General features: G+C 39.2%; 1 protein-coding gene across 2 annotated transcripts in view; it reads left to right on the forward strand.

Annotated features, from left to right (window-relative positions):
* The window catches only part of NAV3 (neuron navigator 3), a 280,708-nt gene that overhangs the window by 126,778 nt on the left and 134,502 nt on the right, over positions 1–19,428 (forward strand). For both annotated transcript variants that reach the window (XM_026060183.1, XM_026060184.1), the window contains exons 6-8: positions 3,799–3,867; positions 6,561–6,700; positions 13,555–14,590. In XM_026060183.1, the coding sequence (XP_025915968.1) occupies positions 3,799–3,867; positions 6,561–6,700; positions 13,555–14,590 (1,245 nt within the window). The remainder of the gene's footprint in view (positions 1–3,798; positions 3,868–6,560; positions 6,701–13,554; positions 14,591–19,428) is intronic.

Consider the following 19,428-nt stretch of genomic DNA (forward strand, 5'->3'; position numbering starts at 1 on the left):
GAACCTGTAGCATATGTTGACTGCCTAGGTTCCCCTACATCCTTTAGGATCCTTTCTTACACCCTTTTGTCCAGCCTGCAACCATGTGCCCTTAATCAATGCCATGTCTAGCGGGATGTGGCACTCTGCTCCCCCAGATCTCGGACTGTGCTGTATGGTCCACACAGCGCAGTGCAGAGAGGCCTGGTTCCTGAGGCTGGCCGAGCTGTAACACAGCTGCAGTGCTTCCCTTTGTCACCTTGGGGTCGTTACTGGCTCTCACATCTGCTTCCTACTGCTTCCTACTTCACACCACCCCAGCTGCCGTCCTGGGCAGTCTCTGCAGGCTTATTCCATTTTGCCATGACATTTCACCAAGGCACCAGCAACAGAAGTGATGCACCGTTACCTTTTCATATCCATTGGAGTGACTAGTGTTTCCCTGGGATGTGAGAGAAAATATGAGGGTCTCATTAGCAGGTGGAAGGCAGGTTGAAGAGTCCAGGAGATTTCTAAGGATTTTGGATCAGATGGGTGTATACCAACTTATCTCTTTTGAACAGGATCAGCTTAACAAGGAGAAGCTGCGGTTCCTGCCTCATCCCTCTTACATTCCTACATGAGTTAGGTGCAAGGGGAGAGCCAGCCTGGTTCCAGAGCCAGAGCTGTGCAGAGCCCGGGTGGCTGTGCCAGCCCCAGCACTCCGGCCAGTTCATGGCTCAGCTCCAGTGCCGTGCTTGCCTCCCAGGGTGCAACACCGAGCCCGGGCTCTGCAGGCTTTCCTGCAGCCTCTGCACGGGGGTTCATCTCCCTCCTCCTCCTTCTGTCCCCATACTGCTGACGCACTGTGAGGCCAGGCTTCACAAGCAAGGGCTGCGGCTTCTCTGAGGAGTCGAAGGGATGCTGCGACAGCGTCTTGGGAAGACCGCTGGTGGGAGTATTATGGCAGTGGAAAGGGTCTTGGGAGCCAGAAAGTGGAGAACCTGAGGCTTTCAGGATCCCCCTTCCCACCCTCTGGTAAATAAACCCTTCCTTGTCCTAAATGTTGTAGTGTTAAACTTCTGCTGTCTGGTTTGTTTACCTGCATCTGTGCTGCTTTAATACAGGCACATATTTATTATACTTTTGTGCGAATCTGTAAGCATAAAAAATGATGGTTTTAAGCAAAACAAACAGGTTTATTTTTCCTGGCTGCTAAATGTTACCCGCAGAAAATTGTCTGGCAGGATGGAAGGCAGCAGGTGAATATTTGCTTGTATGTTTATGATAGTGCTAAGAGTAGCCAGGGTTTAGATGTGTTGCAGTTGACACGTCTAAGTGTGGGGCCTGCAGCTGGGAAATGGACATCTGTGCAAGCCTGTAATGGGTCCAGCACGTCTAGTGCTAACGGAGAAGGAAGACCCAAAGTCATGGAGGCACCTGTTTTATGAGCTGTTAACTTTCTCTTTGGCCCTCACATTACTTTGGAAAACCAAGTTTCTCAGACACAATGGGGCTGATGCTTTAGTGATGCTGACACATCTGGCAGTGCCTTTCAGGAGAGTCTGGAAAGTTTGAACATGGTCTGTAGCCTGATGTTTCATGAATTTGCTGGTGGAGGGAGCCCCCAGTAGCAGGTGTGGGACATAAGAGATTTTTCTAGAAGGCATTTTTAGGTTGCTACTTCTTGTATTTGTTCTTATTAAATAGAAAAAAAACAGTGCTGTCTATCTATGGGCTAATTTATCAGCAACTCGGCAACATCACTGAGGCTGAGTGATTTGATCTTTCCAGCTCCTTTGGAGTCATGTTGTTTTAGGTAGAAAAGCTACAGTACAGTACTGCAATTGCAGAGCCTTCAGGACTTTCAGCCAGTGGTTAAGATCACTCTGTTCACTCTGTTTTTCTGCTCACTGTCCATGTTGATTGTACTGTGTATCATTTTACCTTTTAATGACATATATGCATTTAGGGTTTTTTTAACACACCATTTTTTTCACAAACTTCTTAGCTTAGTCAAAGTAAAGAACCAGCTAAATATTTCTGGGTTTCTTCATTTCAAACATGTTGGAAAAAAACATGAGTGCAAGATCTTATCAAAAGATCTGGTATTAAGCCAGTCACAAATTTAGCAACTTTGGTAATACATCCTATATCACATTTGCTTCATATGTCCAGCCATTATTAAGAAATATAGCTGTAAGTGAAATGGTAATGCAATATTCTAATAGCTATACAGATAAAAATATACATAAACTGTAATCATTACAGTGCTACTATAATTTATTAGAATTCCCAGAGAAGCTGTGGTCATTTAAAACAGCAGTTTGTCACCATTACTGTGAAGCTGTATGTCAGGGAATTGAAATGCTGCTTTTATTTGTTGGCTGATTCCTTTTTGCCCTGTTAGGACTGATTTTTAATTAATTTTGCACACTTGTGCCATTTGTATTTGGCAGACACAGAGGCAGTGTTGAACCCTTCACTGGGGTTTGAATTGGTAAAATAACAACAATCCCACATCACACTCAAGTCTCACTTTGGCCCTTGGTTTGTGCCTTCACCCTGCCCTCCCTGGCCCTCTCCAGAAGTGCTGTGCCTCTAGCGTAAGACCATTCTCCCTCGAGGGCCTCTCACATCTGCTGTATACTCAGGCTGTCTGCTTCAGTGGGCTACCAGAAATCACTCAACACCCTTTTGGTGGAATCAGTACCTCCAGGTGTTTCTTATAAGTATTGTCAGCCTGTAAATTTGGGGCCAAATGCCTATAGTTTCTGCCGCTACTCAGAAAAAATGATTGGAAGATGCAGAACCGTAAGAGGTGTATTCAGACTGTGAATATCACAGTTGCTGCTTACTCGCTCCTCCTGCCCTTCCTTAATAATACAAGGACTTTGATTTTGTGATTGCACCTGACTTACACACCTCCCTGTGCCCTCAGGCTGTGTGGATCCCAAAGGATGTTCCTGTTTATAGTAACTGAAGTGATTTGGCAGGAGGCATTTCCTTGGCCATACCTTTGGCACGTCTTCTCTGCAAATGACTGGAAGAAGAGAGACATACATTTGCTGTTTTAGAAACGGGACACACTGTTGGGTGTCGAAAGGGATATGTATCATTGAGCCCTGTAGCACAGCATATCTTGTGTTGCAGAAATACGAGTCAGGTGTCTTAATAGACTAAGGTGCATTTTCCTATGGAATTTAACAGTGAATCTAAGCATGTATCAGGGCTTTCCTAATGAAGCCTCTGCTTATCTGCCTGGGTAATGCCTCATATGCATGTACTGTTCTGCCGTGAGTAACAGTAAGGAAATTTATGATGGGATTCTTCTTCTAGATAGATATACTGTTAGGAGGGTGGCCTTTCTTCAGCAGGAATTCTTCTGACTCAAACTGGTGCCTAAGTACCAAACTGCTAACCCAGTCAGTTTGTTGGAGATGCTAATAGCTATATATTTTCATTTAGTACTTTTTGTGAGTGCAAAACACAAGCACAAAATTTTGAGGTGCACCAACACCTCAGAACTGACAGATTTCATATTGTGCACTAATGAAGCTAGAATATAGTCACTGTGGACATTTGCCAAAACTGTATATTCCTAAGATAATTTCTAACAAATGAGACAAGTTATAACAATACCCATTATTTCATAATCTGTGCATTGCATCTCTCATAAAAATCTGCATGTTGCATTAATTCATTTTTTGCCAGTTAATTTGTGTTTTCTATCCATGTTCAATTTACATTCATTAACTCATAGTTTGCTGGTAAGTGTGTTCTTTCTATGCGTGTTCAAAGAAATTCTTTAATTCAATTTCTCTGTTTCTTCTCATACAGTCTCACAGCCAGATATGCAACTCAGTCTAATCACAGTGGAATTGCAACCAGTCAAAAAAAGACTTCTAGGTCAGTTAAATATCTCTAATTTATTGCTTGTTAGTGATATTCAAGTGAGTCAATGCCCATTGGTATTTTATCCTTTGGACATAAGCAGACATTAAACGATGTGTATTAATGTTATGCGTGCAAGCTTCGCAGCAATGAGCTTCATCATGGGAAAGCCTTGTATGGACTGGGAGAAGCTGATTTGTACAGTATTTTAGTAATATTTCTGGTTGTTATGTATCCTGCATCTTTGTATCCTGCATGTAAAGTATCAGATGTGAAGGACTAGTTGGTGATTTTAGTGCTCTGAAATTTCTGTCTCAAGTCCCTACTTTTGTCATGAGTGAAAAGGAGTTTGGGAGTCCATCCCAATTCTCATTAGATGCTTTGACCATATCACAAACCCACCTGATAGGTTGAGTTCACAGAGCCAAGTTCACGCAGAAGCAAAATAGAGCAGAAAAAAGAACCACTACCAAGACTTCTGCTCCTTCAAGATTAGCCTGCACACAGTCCCCGCTAATGAGATGCTTTGGTTTGGCAGAGTATTTGACAGAGCTGTGTGTAGGAGCTGCCCTGTTTCAGATTTCATCAGTACTTTTAGTTTATCACTTCCATGAGCACTAAAATCTACAAACGAGTTTGCAGAAGAAAGAGACTGAGGTCTAAAGCTTACTCTTGTTTCTAGCCTTTTTATGGGGGGGTAATTAATGTGTTTATTAATTACACTGTTTTGCTGTACAGTTCATTGGTGAGAACAATGAACTATAAATTGTATAATCCACAATAAAGATTGCATTTTGCAGTGTAGTGCACTAACACAATTTGAGTTGCTGGTGATAGCTTGGGATGAGCTATACCATGGTATGGTTGCTTTGCACCTGCACTTAGAGGTCTTCAGTTTTCCTTATTGCTGATGCTCCTGTCTTGTCCACATTCAACATGTCTGGGGGTTAACAGTCTTACTGTTTAATACTTTAAATCTGTGGCAGTGTTTCCGAGGCCTGTTCAGAGGTATGTAACTTGTCCCTTATTTGTTATTCTCCTCTTTGCATTTCCTTAGCTGCTTAACATGATTCTGCAAGAGCAATTTAAAACCTGAATTCAATTAAAAAAGACAGTAAATGAGGTAAACTGGAAAGTGTGTAGAGCAAATGACCTCATGTGTAATGTGCTTACTGTGGCAAGTTCTCGAATTCTGGCATGCAGAATATATGCATAAGTATTTTATATTTTAACAGAACAGATGAGTTTCCAGTGTTGCACATGCCTTCTTGTTGCTTTTTTCATTACCTTTGACAAATGATCTCAGGGCTCTTACTGCCTGTCAAATTAGGGTAATGAGAAGGAGCAAATGGATTTTTAAGTTTGTTTTAGTGCATTCTTCAGGGAACAGAAGATCACTAGAATTCGTGGGTCATGGTAAAGGTTAGAAAGCATACAGCTGCAGTGGAGAGACAGTCTGCTCTGGTCCCCATGCAGAGACTACAGGGGCAGGCTGGCGGCCAGAACGAGCCATAAAAATAACTAATGGATTAGTTCTCTGAGGCTTAAATTGGTAAAGTAAGAGAATACGGAGCTGTTTACACATGCTTGCTAATGAAACTAAAATGATTTGAACATTTCTGATATGCCAGTGTGTTAAAATGTTCGGAAGAAATTTAACATTTTGTAATTCTTCATAACGTGATTTTTTTCTCCCTTCTGATACTACTCTGTTGTAATATAGTGACACTAACAGAATTTGATAACTCTGACATAATTTGTATTGCCACTAGTAAAATTCATCATCCCATTCCAATAACCAGTGAGGAACAGAAGGTAAATACTCTCCTGTGGCAAAAGTCTCTTGCTGATTTGAGCATTTCATTTTGTCTGTCAGATAACAAAAATGGAAAGGAGTAGGAGTACCCACAGAGATGCTGCAGAAAGTTTGAAGTAGGCATGTATTCAAGAATTTTGTGTCAGAGAACTGATTCAGACAAAAAAAGATGCAGGCTTACACACACCAGGGAGAACAGATCCTACATTTGTTTCCGTAACATAACCAGACAGTAAGGTTCAGATGGTGGCAGCAAATACTAACAAATGAACTGTATAGTCTACGTTATATTCTAATATCAAAAAGGTATACATGCATGTGTAGCATCTAGCTAAAATACTTGTTTTCAATGTTTTTCATTTAAAATAATAAGCTCATAAACCTCTGGAGGTAGAAATGCGCTAGCCAATAGCCCTGAAAAATGACCAAAGAGATAAAAAGAGAAAAAATCCAGCTTTTATGCTAAACACGGTTAGCAGTAAAGTATTTACTAGAGTAAGAGATATGGAATGTTTCCCAACTATTCATTTCTGTGGTTCCTAGACAATTTCTGTAACGTTTCCTCCTCAAAACTGATATACTTAAATAAAAGTTGGTTTTGCACTTTAATGGCTTATTAGGGTGAATCTGTTTTAGCAATGTTAATGGCAAATGCAAAGTATCTTTTTACATGTCTTGTGAATCTAGAAAGCATCTTTTCCCCATTTGTGTGCATAAGGATAAACTTTTATTTTCATTTGTTGAGTCTAACTGATTTGAATCCTGCTGTTCATTGTTGCTTACATGAAATCATTGTTATTCAGTTGTTGGCTTTAAATTAATGGCCTGATGTTTGCCTCTTCTATATGTTGCATTACATACAACAAACTGATTTCTGATTACACCATTCTAGGCTTCCAGGACCCTCAAGGGTGCCAGCTGCAGGCAGCAGTACCAAAGTCCAGGGAGCTTCTAACTTAAATCGGAGAAGTCAGAGTTTTAACAGCATTGACAAAAACAAGCCTCCACAATATGCAAATGGAAATGAAAAAGGTAAGTGATTAAAAGCGAGTAACTTTACTGTTCATAGGTAGAGTACAACAGGGGAAAAAAAACAGCCATGAGTAACAAAGGAGTGAATGTAGTAATTACACTTGGTGAGGAAGAACTATGGAGATACTGCCATAAAGCTGGACTTGTTGAATTGGGCTAAAATTTCAGAATTGAAAACTTTCAAGATGTTACAGTGATGGAGATGTCATTGGATAATATCTCTGAAGTAAAAATGAATCCATATTGCATGCATAATATCTTGGGTCATATTCAAGTCCATTCATATCCATAAGGCAACTGCATTAATCTTTGAGGGGACTTTGCGTCTGAACCTCCAAAGAGGAAGAAGGTTTTTAGAATTTTGCATCAGAATATTACATTCATCTGTTCCTTCAGTACCTTAGCTGGTAGATGTAAGTCTGAACAGGGGATTGGAAATTAAGCCAAATTTAATGACATTTCGCAGGGATTTGAATTCAGTGTTCGTATTTTACTTTGTCCTTTAAATATGAACTTCCATTTTGCAAACAAACTGAGCTCCCTGGGCCCTTCTGTTTCTCCCATATCTGATGCCATTTCCCTGGAAAATGTCCCTCTTCAGGCTTTATGTCAGAAAAAGAATAATGTAAAAATTCAGCTTTCCGAGTTGTGTAACTAATCCACCCCCCCCCTTCCCCTTTCTTTCTCCCTTTGTGTAATGAACAGCATTTTATTCATATCTTTGGGTTAGAATACAGTTGAAAATGATACAATATACATAGTACCCGTTTGCATCCTTGGGGTCTGTGGGAGGAACAAATATGCAGTGAATGTTCTTCATCTAAGCAACAGGCAGCTATCCAGATTTTTTTACAAAATTCTGATGAACACACTTTGCCCCTAGCTGTATCTGAAGATATAAAACCATCCTTTCAGTAGTTATTTCTTTATTTTTACTATCAGGGTTGAATGTTTTAGATAGTTCTGTAGTGGAATTTATTTTATCAAGGACTTGTTTATGGAAAGCTATACAGACTAAAACTAGAAAGAGATCAGAGTATAAACTGAGCAGGCACTGTATAGTTCACAAATACGATAGTGAAGTTAAGAAGTAGGAGATGTGGCTGCTTGAGTGAAGGTATGTACAGTAGTTTAGGTTTTAGAATTGCTTCATAATGTTGACATAAGTTTGCTACTGAAATATGTGAAAGAGTGAAATGACTCAAGGTGAGACATGCTTGTAGATATTAATATTCTTGGCTCATTACTTGGAAACTGTCTTTGGACTGCTAAGGTTTGCGTTGCATTGAACATTTACATGGCTTTTTGCATGATGGATTTCTTTACTTTCCCATTTCTTCAGAGCAGAGAATGAGAACCTTGATGAGATTTTTAGTGAAGTCATCACTTGCAAGAGGATTAGAATGGCTTTTTTTATGTGTAATCACTCAATTCATTTTACAGGATATAGAAAATGTAATGTTGCATAAATATATTTAGTACTATATTTTAGATGTTTCTGCCTGCTTTTTTTTCTTTCTCTCAAAACAGCAGAATGGATGGAAAAACATTGATTTTTACATGAGAACAGTATGTATATAAAGCAGAAGTTAATGAGAGAAACTGACTATTGTGAGTGCAAGGATACTGAAGTGGTATTTTTTATAATATGCTAAAGAACACATGAAAATGTATATTTGAATCTACCATGTTACTTCTTCTGCCTAAAGAGAAAAACAACAGCAGCATGCTATTTTTTCGATTTAATTATTACAGTGACTAATTTTTGAATATTAAAATAACATTTTCAAAAAGGTTTTTTTTTTAGCTGAGGACATTCTCTGACCTGAGTTTTTTTGAAGAATCTGTTTGAAACAAACCCCAACCCTCCCAATAATACTAGCAATAATAATAAACACCTACCTCTTAAAAGAGTGGTAGTATACCTTGAAAAACTGATTTTTTCAGTACAGTGCAGCACACAATGAAAGCTGTGTTTAAAATTTTTCTTCTGACATAAATACTTGCAGCAAGATAACAATGTTAACAGCTTGTGTTGAATGGATATGCAGTCCAAGCACACTAATTTCTGAGACTTGCAACATATAATACATAGTTTATAATTCTGCATTTAGTGCTGCATAAGCTGAAGCAGAAAAAGAATCATCTTGCAGTATGTAAATAGGTATTAGAACTTGGGACCTCCAGACCTCTTCAATGTCAGACCGACCACCTTTGGTACATTTTTCTCTGCTGTACAACTTCCTCTTTGTGCTATAAAGAGACCTCAGAAAAGATATATAGTATAAGGGTTTTTTTATCCAGTTATATGTAATATTTGAAATCCAGTCACTGTATAACATTGTTTCCAACTCAGTCACAGTAAGGAATGGATATGCAGTCACAGACATGAAATAGACCTGAAGTTGATCCAAAATAAGATCTGATATGGGTCTTTTATTTAGTATTTCACTGATGTTAACTCTTAGGAGTGTTTCTTAGGGAGTAGTTCATGCAGTAAGAAATCTTAGATCCCTTAAAGCCAAAGGAGCTTTGCTTTTGATGCAGTACAGCCAGGTTTTCACCTACAGATCCACGCCATAGCTGTGATACATGTGACTTTATGTAGCTGTGATTAAAACAGAAATATAAAATGCACCAAAACAATAAACGCCATGAGTTGAAACTCATCTGTGCAGCTTTAGTGAGCTGATTTTGCTGTATGTTGCAGCTTATGGATGGATTTCAGAGAACACATCTGTTTTCCAGGTCACATAACATCCATCTGCTTCTGACTTAATAAAATAAAGAGGAAAATAATAGTACTATTATTCTGAAACTATTTGAATAAAGTAATTGTTCACATTGGTAATGAGATGGATACCTATGGCATTTTGAGACTAGCAAAGAAATAATGTTCTAATTCAAACTGAATTGAAAAAACAAATATTTTCATTTCAGAGCTTACAAACGCTGTATCTGAACACAGATAAGGACCTCTATGTCGTGGAGTTTAATTGCCCACTATTCAATATAGTCGTATAATAGAAAATGCTGTTCATGTACCATCCAAACTCCGCTTTAACACTATTGGGTTATTTTGCCCATATTTACCCTAAGAAACCCGCTTTTCTGATGGTTGCAAATTGTTATTAATCTGCAGCCCATATATATATCTATTGCTAATTTGTTCACAGCTGTTCTGGTGCCAGTATTTTGCCAGCTGTTCCTGGAGTTGTTCCCCTCCTGTGCTGAACAGGGACAGCTACAGTCTCATAAATGGGATGTTGCCCCACTGAACAAGCTGAGCTCTCTCAGGCTCGTTAGACAGACTTCACATTCTTCTAAACATCTTCTTAGCCCTCATACTCTCTTCCATTTTCTATTAACCTTTTCAATGTGGGTGACTAAAAATGACATATTCTAATCAGGGCAACCGGTATAGTGATATTAATGTGTTTCTACTAGAAATACCTTGCCTGCTACAGAATATCAAGAATATCAATACTTAATTATGCTCCAACCGGGGAGCTGTTGTCATAGAGCACCTATTTTCTCCAACAACACAGAGTACGGAGCAGGCCACAGATGAGAAGACAGAGGAAGCTGATAACATATCCAGCCCAAGTTTAACCCCTCACACAGCCTTTATTTGTGCAACAGCCTGTGAAAAAGAGACTTGAAAACGTCCCTTCTGTTACCATGTGCTTGTTCAGTTCTGGTACAAATTTCTCTCTTTGTGTTGAACACCTGGTGGTGTTGCTGTTCTGCTTTGCCCAAGCAGATTGGTCTGAGCCCTGAAGCAGAGAGCTCTCAGGGGGAATCCAAAATTGTTTTCTCCAAAAGGTGATTATGCATTTCAAGAATAAGGAGAATAAGCCCTAAAGCCAAGCCCATCTCCTCATAAAATTTAACTTACAGAAATACGAAATCCTCATCAGAGGATTCACTCTATATCAAAATTACCACAAGGTGGGGACAAATTTCATGTAATGAGCAGCTGGTCCAGTTGAATGTGCGGAAAGCAATGAAAGACATACAGCTTCAAGTAACACATTTGGGCTAGGAGGAGGAAGCAAATCTTTTTGTTCCTCTTCTTTAAGCTTGCAGACAGACTCTGCATGTTAATTGGGAACATCCAGCCCACCTTCCATGCAGGAACATTAAGGATCCACTTTAAATTGAAGATTAAAGACAAGTTCAAGTTCCCAATCTATTTGTAATTTTTCTGATGCTGTTTAGGGTTTGTGACACAGCAACCGAGTAAGCAGTGGTGGTTGCACACACCAGTGTTTTTTGCTATATATGTAGTAGAATAAGCTGTTGATGAAGCAGTAAACTCTTCTTTCTACAATTTTTTTTTCCCCTTGAGCTTAATATTATATAGCAGGACATATGGCCAATGCTTACATTCTTCTTTTTAATCAGAACTCTTCTCTTTGAAGTAAAATTAATAGCCTGAATACATACACATGTACCAGAGTTAATACAACAGAGTGTAGTGGCATCCTGCTGTTCACAGATTGTTTCATATATTTGGCATTAGATTTTGCATGTTCAATTTTCTTCTGCAAAACTACTGTGATAGCTAAAGCCCCCAATCCTCTTCTGTAATGGAGGCATGTTTAGTGCAAGACAAGACATGTGCAAGAAGGTCCTCACGCACACCCAGTCCTGGGCTATCAGCCATAGGGCTGATCCCAGGGATAAATTAAAGAAGCCTGAAGGCTGCAGTAATTTCCAACAGCTGTTGCTGGCCCCAGGCTCTGTGCCAAGATCTGAAGCTCACCAGAAAATAATAGGGGCCCAGCCACAGCTCCTGCCCTGGTTGCAAGGGAGGCAAGAGCTCTGCAGCAGCCCAGCAGAGGGGTTGTCCTCGTCCTCTCTGCCGTTTAGCAGTCTCAAAGCCACTCCATGTGCATGGTGCACCCGCTGGGCCCTGCGCTACTGAGGCCACCCTCGCCCGTTAACGCTTTCTTGCATAGTAGTAACTGGACCCAGCAGAGCTTCTTGAAACCTTCTGTGAAGGTGGACTGCACTGATTTACCCCTATGGGTTTGCAGATCAGGCTGAGGAGCACACAAAAAACTTAGGGTGGATGGAATTTTACAGCACCTGTCAAAGATGGAAATGATCGGTCTGCTATAGTACAGGTGTTAATTATGTTAAGCAAGTAAAGACTGCTGCATTTCTCTGTTGTGTTACTTTTGCTTGGTTCTTATATTTTTAAACTGGAACATCTTATGTGCTATTTAGAAGAGTAGATTTTGCTGTCTTTTTGTTCTCTTTTGTTAAAGAAAAACTAGTCCCCTTTCCAGGATGCTCAAAATCCTCCCTTTCCTATGCACATTAGTGGCTTTCAGACTTTCAGCTTGGTAGTCCGAGTCATGTTAGAGTCTAAGGACTGGGACTGCAAAAATAAAAATGAGTAACTTCAAACTCTATGCTGAAGGAAGAAATGTCCTTTAGTGTCCTCATCCACTGTATTATTTAGACAAGTGGGTCCCAGGGCATGACTTTGGCCTCATGTATGTACATAACAGACCAAGCAATCTTTTTGGCATTACTGTATTTCCATTGCACGTTTCATAGGCTTTCTTGTAGCACTGAAACGGATATAGTTTAGAAAGGCTGAAGCCTAATTCAGTGGCAGTCCTGAGACTCTGAATGGCAAGACAAAATAGATTACTGAGAGAAAATGTCATCTGCAGAAATAGTTAGGTATCACATATTTAATTACCTCACCATTTCATTTCTCTGATGCTCCAGATTAATAGCATTTAGATATTCAGATACATCTTGGAAATGTGAGCTTCTCAACAGAAGAGTTTAACCCTTTCATATGTTAGTCCATTTTGCTTGATAAGGCTAGATGACTTATTTGGAAAACAACTGTCAATTAGCATAGTGTTAACTGTACTGGTTATTGTAGAAGGAGTCTTATTCTCATATGTTCTGGAGCTTTGCAGTAATTCCTAGATGCTGTAAAAGTATTAAAGGTACCAGAGTGATGTAAATAAGACTTCTGTACCTACCTGAGGTTCAGGGCCGAAATACCTACCATTGCTGTATTGTTGTAGAGTGATGTATCACGTGCAGCTTTCAAGTACTGGCAGTGGTGAAATTCTTGATATATTTCCTCCTGCCTAGGAAAATGCGCTGTGATAAGTTCCTGAAGTCATCTACTAATGCTTGTTAACCTTCGTTAATAACAAGAAAGTATAGCAATCAGAAGGCAAAATTAAATTAGGTATTTTGGAGCTCAAACAGGTGCTTACATATGCTAGTCATTTTTTGCTTTTATGAACATTGGTGGTATTTCGCCTTTAGTACAGGTGTATCCATTTAATTTTAGTATTACTCAGTCCTCCCTTCACCCCAAAAAACCATCTGTGTAGCACATATTTTGCTTTTGCTAAATATCAAAAAGAGTTTTTTCTGGGATTTTTTTTTTCTTCCAACATTACTTTTTTTTTTTCTTCCAGTATCATATCTCTGTGGTTTATTATTAACAACTGATGGGAAGACTTTTTCATCACATATTAGAGACAAAATCTTTAAATTGAAAGGTTTAATTTGAGCAATGAAATGGTTATGGCAAAAGTATCTCCAGGCTTTTTTGAACTCTGAAAAAGAAATATTGCAAAACACCACAATGATGGGGAAGAAAAAGGCATTTTTGATTAGCATCCTGTATGTTCATTGTAACCATGCACATGTAAATTATGTTTTTTATAAATCACATTTCCACTGATTTGTGAAAGTTCAGCTGTAACTGTGTTTTTAATGCAAGATGAACATAATGTCACCTTCAAGCAGGAGAAAGGAGATGAACTGTACTGTTGCCATAGTATAATTCTTTGTTTTTTAAGCAGATTCACCAAAAGGCCCTCACCCATCTGCAGGCATGAATGGAAATGTGCAGCATCCCACCAGCAGTGGACAGCAGCAGGTCTCTGCCATACCCTCTCCAAGTGCCAGCAAGCCTTGGCGCAGCAAATCCATGAATGTCAAACACAGCGCAACCTCTACCATGCTGTCTGTGAAGCAGCCTAGTCCTGCAACCTCCCCTACTCCATCTTCAGACAGGCTCAAGCCACCCCCTTCTGAAGGCGTGAAACCCCCTTCGTCTGGACAAAAATCTATGCTGGAAAAATTCAAGCTGGTTAATGCTAGGACTGCTTTAAGACCTCCTTTGTCACTAAGCTCAGGACCCAGTGACAGTGGGAGAGAGGATGATACCTTTTCAGAGTGTGGTGAGGTGGATGTCTTAAGTGGTGGGGTGAACAGTGGTGGCTCCACAAGTAGCAGTCCTAAAGTATCACCGAAATTAACCCCTCCGAAAGCTGGAAGCAAAAATCTCAGCAATAAAAAGTCTTTGCTACAGCCAAAGGACAAAGAGGAAAAGAACAGGGACAAAAATAAAGTTTGCACTGAGAAAACAGTCAAGGAAGAGAAGGACCAGGTCACTGAAACATCTACAAAGAAGAGCTCAAAAATTGCAAGCTTAATCCCAAAGGGGAGCAAGACAACAGCAGCCAAGAAAGAAAGTTTAATACCATCTTCTAGTGGGATCCCAAAACCTGGATCTAAGGTGCCAACAGCAAAGCAGGGTGCTTCATCTGCATGCACAGGAAGTAAGGAGGTTGAAAAACTGAGGACTACAAAAGGAAACCAGTCCCAACCAGCAACAAAATCTCAACTTGCTGAGAAGGCTTCGCCTTCCTGTGGTCTTGCTTCCTCTGAAGGAAAAGAATCCAGCCTAGCTCTTCCCCCTGGCTCCTCCGCAGGTCTTTCGGTCTCAGTGGCTGCAAGCGGTGGACAAGTCACAGGAAACGGCATTGTCCAACTTCCTCAGCAACAGCAATACAGTCACCCAAACACTGCCACCGTAGCTCCCTTCATTTATAGGTAAGGTTGCTAAAGCAAATTGGTTTTGTGTTGTAATTTAGAAAAGAGAGAGCTACAACTGGTGGAGTAATGGTGGATCATGCTGTAAGGTTCTTATCTGCCAGTTTCTAGATTCTATTCAAGCATTGCGCACATTTTTTTAATACTGTATTTTAATCAGTATTGCTTTGTGAATAATTTCTTCTAAGAACTCTGAGCCTCTACCTTACACAAAAGCAATCCATTGCAAATATCTGCCATTTAAATTCAGGATATTTTGACTGGAAATATGAAACACATGGTACATTCCCTGTGCTGTTGCTGAAAGGTCACAGCTGAGTCAGGTTTCCAGTGTGAATACTCTTGTTTGCAATTTAAAACCCTCAACATTTATTTGCCAATATTCAATAATATTTGCTTAAAATACACTGTTTTCTTAAAGAATCCTAAAATAAACTTTTGCAGGAGTTTTCAGAGTATGTGACAGTACTAGCAGGCTAGTAGGAAAAATCTTATACAAACTTTTGCAAATATTCACCAGTATTTCAACATTTTAGGCAGAGGGAAAAGGTTGCGGCTGCAGGTCCGATATTTTTTTTTACTTGTACATGAACTAGGTATAGATTAGCTCCACAGAGGCAGTTAATTTTTACGAGTAATGCGAACACTTCTGATGGCCAAGGCTCTGAGATAGAGGAATGAAAGGTTAAATGTATCAACCTTTGTCTGAATTTGTTTTGCAGTATGATAGAGCGACTGAGGAGAAACTGAGAGATTCGTTGTTATACAGTACAGAAGAATCAGTAAATATAGAAAGCCTGGCAGACTGATTTGACTGATGATTTCAGTTGTCAGCTATTGGAGTGCTTTAGCTACAGTTGTGGGCAAATTTAACATCTGATAAAATGACAAATATATTATTAAGTGAAATATGCTGGCAGTTTTTGTAAGTGAGTAGTACTGTAGATAATCTTGGCTGAAGATTAAAGAGGTGCTGAAGCAGGCTCTGAGGGAGTATATCTGTCATTACACACAACTAAACATGGCTTCAAAACCAGTGTGGATGAGTGATAAACTGTTTAAGTTAATTTTGAACAAAAGCAGTTCTGAAAATTGTATGGGAGGGGAAAATGGCACAATATGGTATATATTTATTCTAATATGCAGTGAATAGCTGCTTGAATTTCAATTAGATGTATCATTGAATGTGCTTAATATATGTGTTAATATAATTAACACATAATATTAATTAGTTCATGATCTGGAATAATTTCAGTGATACAGGTGACTTGCACTGTGATACGTAGGATGGCCTGCATCCTGCACCTGTTAGTGTGGATAAATATGGGGAGAAAGAGAGGCTATGTTTTGCCCTCAGATGCCTGTGCTATTTAATGGCAATTTTGCCACACATTGATGCCATTTCATTGCATGGTGGAGATATCTTATCATTCTTCTAAGCTTCATCATGAAGCAGAATGTATTTGGAATTTCAAAAGGAGATAGAAGCATGCATCTTCCACTAAAATTTGGTATTAATAATCATCTGTTTGCTTCAAACAAGCAGCGAAGGCTGTTGGAGTTAACTGTATTTGAAGTTAAATCTTGCATGAAAATAAAATTCTCAGAGCCAAAGTCTGATCTCAGAACACTCTAAATCCAGAGTAATAGACTGACTTTGAGGTTGTTTCAATGTGTGTTTGTGTAACTGAGAACAGAATCTGACCCACACATACACAGTAACTATATTCCTTACAACTCCCAAGGGCTTTGTAATAGTAGACAATGTTTTCATAGAAGAATATAAATATAACCAAGAATATAATATCCATATTTCCAAAGTCAGCAGATTTATTTTTTGTGGGCATGTGGCAAATAAAGGTTTGCATGAATCTGGGGTACTGTATTTACATTTTCTCACCCTTAAATATAACTGTTTTCCCAGAAGTCACCACAATGTACATGGAGAATTTTCAGGTATGCTTGTTAGCTGCTAAAATAGCTTTATAGATTAATGAGTTAATAAATAAAAGTGGCCATTCAGACTAACTGTCTTTGTACAGCTAGAAGGAATGCTTCGGTCCAATAAATTCGCACTGCAGTCCTCGGAAAAGCTTCAGTATAATTCAGTAAAAACACAGTACATTTTATCCAGAATCCTGCATAATTCTACCAGATGCTATGCACTACTGCGATCATTTTAAGCTGTTAACATGAGGAAAAGTAAGCTGGTATTTTTTCTGGTTTGTTGCTGTTACCTGCAGATATCATGTATTTTGCAAGAGGTGATTATTAGCCAAAAGGATATTAATGTAGGTTTGTGAGTAAAAGGAATTATTCCATAGAGTTTCTCTGAGTCATGTATTGTGTTTGAACAGAGAGTTTAATGCTGTAGCAGTTATCAACATTCATGTTTTCAAGGAGTTTTTTATTTATTTATTTCAAAGAGATTTTTATTAATGAGTGGTAGGTAGAAAAGAATGTTTCACTACAAGGTGTTGAAATGATGTATTGGACTATTCAGCTTTGCACTCTTGGTGCCTGATCCCTATCTGATATCACATTATATTTATGCCTCTGAAACACTATGGCATGGAAATTCATATGGGATTACTGCTTCTCTTCAAAGATTAGTGGCTACAGTCAGAGTTGCATTTGAGATCATCTTAATCGGTATAATTTAAATTCTTCCATCCTCCTCCATGAGTGATTATTTATTTTCAAATTTTCAAATTTATTTTATTTTTAATTACACAGTAATTGAATTTTACATTTACAATAATCTACAGTCCCTTACATGCCACCTCTGAACTTGACTGCAGGGTCTAACTGATTTAAGGGAGGCTAAAGGAGGTATAATTTAGTTGCCAGAGAACTTGGTGAGAGAGAGAGAGCAGGAAAAGGAAGGTGTAAGGGAAGGTCTAATTATTTAAAGTAGACTAACCACTACCTTAAATTACACATTCTTTTACACAGGCAGAATTAGAGAAAGATGCAAATTGCACCATCTGCTGGAGTCCCTTGGGCTGATATCTAAATTGGCCATAGAATTTAGTTATCTTCCTGGTGCTGCTTAAATTTCAGATTGAAGAGAGTAACACAGAGGCTTAGTGTTTACTAGGTTACAAGGGAGACAGGGGAAGAAGAGGCATTAATGAAAAAACATGACTGAACTTTTCTCCCAGAATCTTAGCAGAAGAACGACACCTTAAGTGCTTAAAAGTCGGAGTTCTTAACTTTCCTGTGTATCAATCAACTGGTACTGCCAAACATTTTGCTGCAGAGATAAAAGCCTATTGTGTGCAACTATTACTTTATTTTTTGTGAGCTGAATTGTGTAATTTTACAGATGTCCTTGGTTGGTGTAAATCGTCATAGCCCCACATGGGGGCAATTAAAATTTGCTGTGGATTTGCTCAAATAATAAAGGAGTATTTCAGAGGGAGAACCTTGAGTTATAGTCCATTTAAAAATAACTGGAAGCTTATACTGCAGGTCAGTGTTATTTTATGTACTCCCCAAGTAAGTGCGGTGGCAGGATAGCAGGTCTCTTTGCCATTGTTAGACTGGAGAACCTGCAGTGTCTAAGTCGCACAGTGTGCAGTGCTCAGGAAGTGCTACTGCCCGAAATGCCGAAAAGTACAGAAGCTCCTGCCCAGAATGAGGTGACCACTCATCATCCTGAGCTGTAGATCTGCATTGTGCATCAGTTAAATTTCACTCCTTCAGCTCAATTTGTGGTGTAATGACAGAGGCATCTGGAAGAGGTTTCAGCACTGTCTGAATTGAGACCTTTTAGAGAGACTGCTCTTTCAGTGTCAATGTGAGACTACAAAAGCCAGTTTGGCAATGCTTTTGTCCCTAAAGAATAAGAAACCGGTGACTTCAGCTATCTAATAGGATGGTAGAGAGAGATTGTAGCCAGTTTCTACTTAAAAATGCGTGGTGATAGGATGAGAGGTAAAGGATGCAGGTTACAGCGTGGGAAATACTGATTAAATGTAAAAAAAAAAAGAACAGTTTTCACCATGAGGGTGGTCAAACGCTGGAGCAGGTTGCCCAAAGAAGTTGTGGAATATGTCCTTGGAAATGCTCAAGACTTGACTGGACAAGGCCCAGAGCAGCCTGATATAACCAGATCTGCCTTGAGCAGGAGACTGGACTCAATGGCCTCTAGAACTTCTTTCCAACCTAAATTATGTGATGATTCTGTGGTGACTAAAGTATTCACTCAATAGAGGAAGAGAAAGGAAATATCAATATAATAAACATATTACCAGGTACTAAAGTATTTTTCCTGTTGCCTTTCCCATATGGCGATTGAAACACGTTTATTACTGGGACATAGGTTCATGGATGTATGGGAACCGCACAGCTGTGACAGATGTGAAGGAGGGTATTGCATGGTTCTACCTCTGGAGCACAGTGAGGTTCAGTTCCAGCTGCCCACTCAGGATGTTTGTATGCTGGTTTAGGGAAAAAAATTAAACTACTCTTCAAGGATCATAAAAGCGCAGCATCCACAGTGATTGCTGAAGCCATATTTGTGTCCAGTGTTAATAATTAGAAGCTAATTCTGATTGATTGTGGAATTAATTTGAAATTTTCAGTAAAAGATATTCTGTCAGTTAGTTGTGTTTGTTAATAATAGATTGTTCTACTATACATGTTGCAACTCTTTCCTTAAAAATGTGATGATTCAGTTATACTGCAGTGCTTCCTTGGTTTCCGCTATTTACATTACTGTTGTTAAGTTAAAACAACAGTCACTACCAAAATTTTGCAATGGTAGCTAGCAATAAACATTGCCACCCACCAGTTCTGCTTGCAGCAAAAACAGTGTTTAGAGAAATCCTCAC

This window comes from Apteryx rowi, unplaced genomic scaffold, assembly GCF_003343035.1.
Source record: "Apteryx rowi isolate R43461 unplaced genomic scaffold, aptRow1 scaffold_166, whole genome shotgun sequence".
Taxonomy (NCBI): Eukaryota; Metazoa; Chordata; class Aves; order Apterygiformes; family Apterygidae; genus Apteryx; species Apteryx rowi.